The sequence below is a fragment of the Siphateles boraxobius genome, unplaced genomic scaffold (assembly GCF_051911475.1).
Source record: "Siphateles boraxobius isolate OS27281-9 unplaced genomic scaffold, OSU_SipBor_1 178, whole genome shotgun sequence".
In the NCBI taxonomy this organism is placed as follows: domain Eukaryota; kingdom Metazoa; phylum Chordata; class Actinopteri; order Cypriniformes; family Leuciscidae; genus Siphateles; species Siphateles boraxobius.
In genome coordinates this window covers 205,001-210,778 of record NW_027508786.1, presented here as the reverse complement: position 1 = coordinate 210,778, position 5,778 = coordinate 205,001, and the positions used below count along the sequence as shown (strand labels likewise).

The window sequence follows — 5,778 nt, the reverse complement described above, 5'->3', positions numbered from 1 at the left end:
AAACAAATCAGAAAATAGTCAATAGACAGAAAACAAATACACTTTCACATTTTTTTAGGAGTAAAATGTTTTATAAATCATGCAAATTATATCTGAACAAACATTCAGAATGAGTAAAACTTTAAAGTCTGGTGTGTGTGAAGCTGCTGAAGTTTATTGACTCAAACTCATCGCCTTGAAAGATCTACAGATGCAAATGCACACTTACAAACACACGCATGCACACACACTCAAACACACGTAAACACACACACACACTCACACACACACGTGCATGTTCGTGCTCACACAGACACACACACACACACACACACATGCATGTACACATGCATGCAAACACACACACACACACACACACACACACACATTGCACACACATTGCACACACACACACACACACACACACACACACACACACACACATACATATGCATGCATACACACACACATACATGCATGTACGCACAAATACATACAAATAGATAAAATGCAATAAAATAAACACTTAAATGTGTGTTCTGCATGTTTTCTTTCCACTAGTCAGAAAAAACACATTATGAAAAGCCAAAATCTCATAATTGACCAGTGCATGAAAAGCCCCTGACGTGTGTTTCCTCCGTGCCTGCAGGTGGCGATGTCTCCAGGAGAGGACGGTCTAATCGGGATCCCCTTCCCGGAGCACAGCAATGAGCTTCTGTCCCGTCTCAACGCGCAGCGGCGAACCGGGCTCCTCTGCGACCTCACGCTGACCTCCCGTGGCACACGTTACCCCACACACCGCTCCGTCATGGCGGCCGTCAGCCTGTACTTCCGGCATCTGTTCGGCGCGGAGGAGGGCGAGGAGGCGGGCGAGGGCGTGGGCGACGGGTGCAGCGTGTGCCAGCTGGACTGTGTGTCGCCCGACGCGCTCGCCGCGCTGCTGGAGTTCGCCTACACCGCTACGCTAACCATCCGCAGCTCGGGCATGCGGGACGTCCTGAAGGGGGCGCAGCTGCTGGGCATCCAGTGCGTGGCGGACGCGTGCCGGGACATTCTAGGCGAGACGGGCGACGATCTGGCGAATCCCGTGAAGGAGGCGGAGCGTTTGCCGTCGCGTCGCAAGCAGGACCGGTGCTCCGTAGCCAGAGCCGTGTCTCCCGCTAGACCTGTTAGCTTCATAGCGCCCGCATCTGAGGATACGCCTGAATACGGTTTGCTTCCCACGCAGGGCCGAGAAGCACACGCCCACCGAGGGCTCCTGATGAACGGAGCCGCGCACGAGTCCTACAGGCCCGAAGACACGCCCTCTGAGGAGGAGGAGTCTGGAGCGCAGGGGCGGGCCACGCCTCATCACAGCCAATCACAGCAGGGGGATGGGGGAGGGGGCGGAGCCACGGTTCGTAAGAGAAAGTCTCAGACGCCACAACAGTGTCCCGTCTGCCAGAAGATCATCCACGGGGCCGGGAAGCTGCCGCGGCACATGAGGACACACACGGGCGAGAAGCCGTTCCAGTGCCAGGCCTGCGGCGTGCGCTTCACACGGTAACACACACGCCTCTAGCGCATTATGCTACTTTGTGATTGTTAGAGAAAATTGCTTGCAATTTCTGAGTATATTTGTGTTTGACTTCAGAATTAAAATCTCATGATAATTTACTCTCCCTCACGCCATCCAGGATGTTCTTGTCTTTCTTGAAGGATTTTGAGGAAAACGTTCCAGGATTTTCTCCATATAGTGACTTCAATGGAGTCCAACGAGTCAAAGGTCCAAATGTGAGTTTCAGTGCAGCTTGAAAGTCTCGACACCAGAGTCTCCAACCGTTCTGTGTGCGAGGGCTGCCTCGAGGGATAAAATATACTCAAAAATATGTATTATACAAATAACATAGTGGTGCTTTTTTACTTTTCACCATCATATGCGAAATAATAAAATATCTTGATATTTCTGGTTCAGACTTAAAAGCGTTTAAAAGAAATTCAACAATTCCTGAAAAATTATGAAAATATATATTGAAATATGTACATTTATAATTTCCTCTCTGAAAAATCACATTATTTATCTGCCACACAATTTTAGGAGTCATTTGCCACCGCAATGGCAGCAAGAAGTGTTTGATTTTGTCTCATCATGGAAATGGACAGTAAAACAAAAAAGCAACAAAAAAAAAAAAGTCAGGATGCAAATGTACATTTGTTTAGATAAACTACATAGTGTAAAAATCTAATTTTTAAATATTTACATATTCTGAGTTGTAACTGGACGGCACTTGCTTCTGTTTTTTATTTGCATATTCAAATTGACCATACTTCTTCCATAGTATCATACATTTGTAGATTGTGTTAACCCAGGAAACAATGCTTGACTCTTCACTACCACTAATACAAAATGGTAGGTTCTCTATAAAACTATTGTGTGTGTTATCAAAAACAGTAGCCCAAACATTTAGTATAAATATAAATACAAAAAAAGAAGAAAACTGCCACAACTTCTAAACAAACACATTACTGCATTACTCCAAGACATTTAATGCATTTATAGATCACTATATTTATATAACAATACCAGAATATCAGTGTCGTTTCATCTGGCTTTAAACCAGGTTAAATTATATACTCATCTGTGGGTTTATAATAGAGATGCTGAATTGAAATGCTTCTCAGTGGATCGGTCAGCTCTGTTTAATGTCCGTGAGCTCGAGGTCAGCGCCGCTGCTAATGCTCCGCACCGCACCGTTCAAACAAGATTGCCATTTGATGTTTCTCATACACAATGTAAATGACAGCGCATAATCAAACAGATTTGGGTCATTTTGTAAAAGTGCACATTTTTAGTTGCACCGGCACGAAAAAAGGTAAAAAAATGATACCATTTAGTCGTAGTCTGGAGCCACGATTTACAGTGGACCGCTGTTAGCGGGCAACTCACAGGCTCCCGCGGAGAACACAGCTCGACACGATCCCAGCCGAGGAATAAGAATCTTATCTACACAAACCAGCTTACATTTTACAACAAAAATAAACATTTATATATGTTTTAACCACAAATGGTCTCGAGCTGTGGTCTCTTGCACTAGCTGTGATGCGACACACATTACGTAATCACGTTGTAAGGTCAAGCTTGACGTAGGCGTAAGAACCGACCTAGTGTTTACAAAGCGAACATGTAAAGACTAAGTCTAACGCCATTTACAAAAATAGGATGATAATAGAGGATTTTGAGTTGGAGGAGAAAATGAGATGAGAGTTTTTCGCCCTACCCTACATTTCTGAACCGGAACACACGTGACCTTTCACCCTGATTACGTAATGTGTGTCGCATCACAGCTCGTGCAAGACCGGCATTTGTGGTTAAAAGTATATAAATATTTATTTTTGTAATAAAATGTCCGCTGGTTTGTCTAGATCAGACTCTTATTCCTCGCCTGGGATCGAGGCTTTGAAGCTGCACTGAAACTCACATTTGGACCTTCGACCTGTTGGACTCCATTGAAGTCACTACTGTATATGGAGAAAATTCTGGAATGTTTTCCTAATTTCTTTTCGACTGAAGAAAGAAACACATGATCATCTTGGAGGATGCGAGTAAATTCTCAGGAAATTTTAATTCTGAACTACTCCTTTGTTCTCGCTTGTTTCTCGTCTCAGGAATGACAAGCTGAAGATCCACATGCGTAAGCACACGGGTGAGCGCCCGTATCCGTGTCCCAGTTGTCCCGCACGGTTCCTGCACTCCTACGACCTGAAGAACCACCTCTCGCTTCACAGCGGCGACCGGCCCTTCGAGTGCCCACTGTGCCACAAGGCGTTCGCCCGCGAGGACCATCTTCAGCGGCACCGGAAGGGCCACAGTTGCCTGGAGCTGCGGACCCGCCGGCCCCGGCGCGGACCCGACCCGGATCCGGGAGCGTCTCCTCCCACAGAACCCTTCGGCCTCCATCAGCAGCTCCCGGACCACATGAGCGCCGTCGCAGGGCTCCTCGAGGGCCACGGCGGGCCCGTCCCGGGGGTTCCACTGCTGGCCGGCGCCCGGATGCCCTTCCCGGAGCTGTTGTGGCGAGCCGTCGCCGGACCACTGGGAAAATCTCTGGAAAAACCCGAACGAGGCTCGTCTCCGCACGGGAGTGGCTCCGTCACACACAGAGCGTGGGAAGAGGAAGATGAGGAGCAGGAAGATGCTGGCGAAGAGGAAGAGTGACGTGTGTGTGTGTGTGTGTGTGTGTTTGTGTGTGTGTGTGTGTTCCATCATATATCAGTGGTGCAGTCGCATCATCTTCTGTTTCTGGTGCTGGTGGAGCTCATGAAGAATCACGCAGGGTCTTTGTTTTGTGCTTTGTTTCTGCGGTACAGGGTTTTTGTATGAAGATTCGTCTTGTTAATGTTCACGCTATGCAAGATTTCAACACGATGGAGTGATTGAATAAATCTGATTTAAAAAAAAAAACTAACTTGAGTTAAGAATGCAAAAGAAGCAGCTGGAGGCAGAGAGGGGGTGCGGCCTTGCTCTCAACTGGACGTGTATATCGCCACCTACTGGCGCTCAGGACATCATGACGGGGAATATACTGTAGCTGCTCTTAAATTTAGCCTTTTCCAAATAAAAAGAGTTTGGAATTTATTTTTTCTTTAAATGATAGAATTTCCTTTCATACCAAAGAATATTGATTAGTAACTGAGATTAATTATATGTCAATGAATTATTCAGATATTTGTAGCCTTTAAATGTGTTTTTTTTTCTCTCTGTCTGTCGTCTTTGAGAGAAAGACTTTAATAGGACCAGGTCTCAGTTCTCACACGTTTAAAGGGCTTTCAGGACTTGAGAATCTTAATCAGACACATTTGTTTGATTTTCGTTTACGGTGGTTTTTGCTTGTTTTGGAGGATGAGCTTGATTTCATCCTGAATTTATTTTAGACGCATCTGGTTTTCCTGCGCACTCGTTTTCTTTAAAGAAGGTGACATGGCAGGATGGAGAATTATTTTGTTTACTATTCTATTTATTTATTTGTCGGTTTGATATTTATTGTGACTTTCCTGGTTGAGGCGCTTGGGTTATTATGCATCTTCTCTTCCTTAGAAGAATCGAATCTTCCTTCTCTTTGCTTCCTACAAGAGCGACTCCTTGAGTCTTTGAGTTCAGTCTTAGCGACTCCTTGAGTCTTTGAGTTCAGTCGGAGCAACTCCTTGAGTCTTTGAGTTCAGTCGGAGCGACTCCTTGAGTCTCTGAGTTCAGTCTTAGCGACTCCTTGAGTCTTTAAGTTCAGTTTTAACAACTCCTTGAGTCTTTGAGTTCAGTCTTAGCGACGCCTTGTGTCTCTGAGTTCAGTCTTAGCATCTCCTTGACTCTTTGAGTTCAGTTTTAACAACTCCTTGAGTCTTTGAGTTCAGTCTTAGCGACGCCTTGTGTCTCTGAGTTCAGTCTTAGCGTCTCCTTGACTCTTTGAGTTCAGTTTTAACAACTCCTTGAGTCTTTGAGTTCAGTCTTAGCAACTCCTTGAGTCTTTGAGTTCAGTCTTAGCAACTCCTTGAGTCTTTGAGTTCAATCTGAGCAACTCCTTGAGTCTTTGAGTTCAGTCTTAGCGACTCCTTGAGTCTCTGAGTTCAGTCTTAGCGTCTCCTTGACTCTTTGAGTTCAGTTTTAACAACTCCTTGAGTCTTTGAGTTCAGTCTTAGCAGCTCCTTGAGTCTTTGAGTTCACTCTTAGCGACTCCTTGAGTCTTTGAGTTCAGTTTTAACAACTCCTTGAGTCTTTGAGTTGTCTTAGCGACTCCTTGAGTCTCTGAGTTCAATCTTAGCGACTCT

The 5,778-nt window shown here is 45.5% G+C and overlaps 1 protein-coding gene across 4 annotated transcripts in view; it reads left to right on the top strand.

Moving 5' to 3' along the window:
* The first annotated feature begins 603 nt into the window (after positions 1–603).
* Positions 604–5,778, top strand: part of zbtb7b (zinc finger and BTB domain containing 7B) — a 6,557-nt gene continuing 1,382 nt past the window's right edge. For 2 of the 4 annotated variants that reach the window (XR_013204860.1, XM_077232622.1), the window contains exons 1-2: positions 604–1,521; positions 3,625–5,778. The exon at positions 3,625–5,778 is cut by the window's right edge. Coding sequence is in view for 1 of the 4 variants with exons in the window: in XM_077232622.1 (XP_077088737.1) it covers positions 635–1,521; positions 3,625–4,174 (1,437 nt within the window). In the remaining 3 variants the exon portion in view is untranslated. The remainder of the gene's footprint in view (positions 1,522–3,624) is intronic. The other 2 variants (XR_013204859.1, XR_013204861.1) reach the window with 2 other exon arrangements.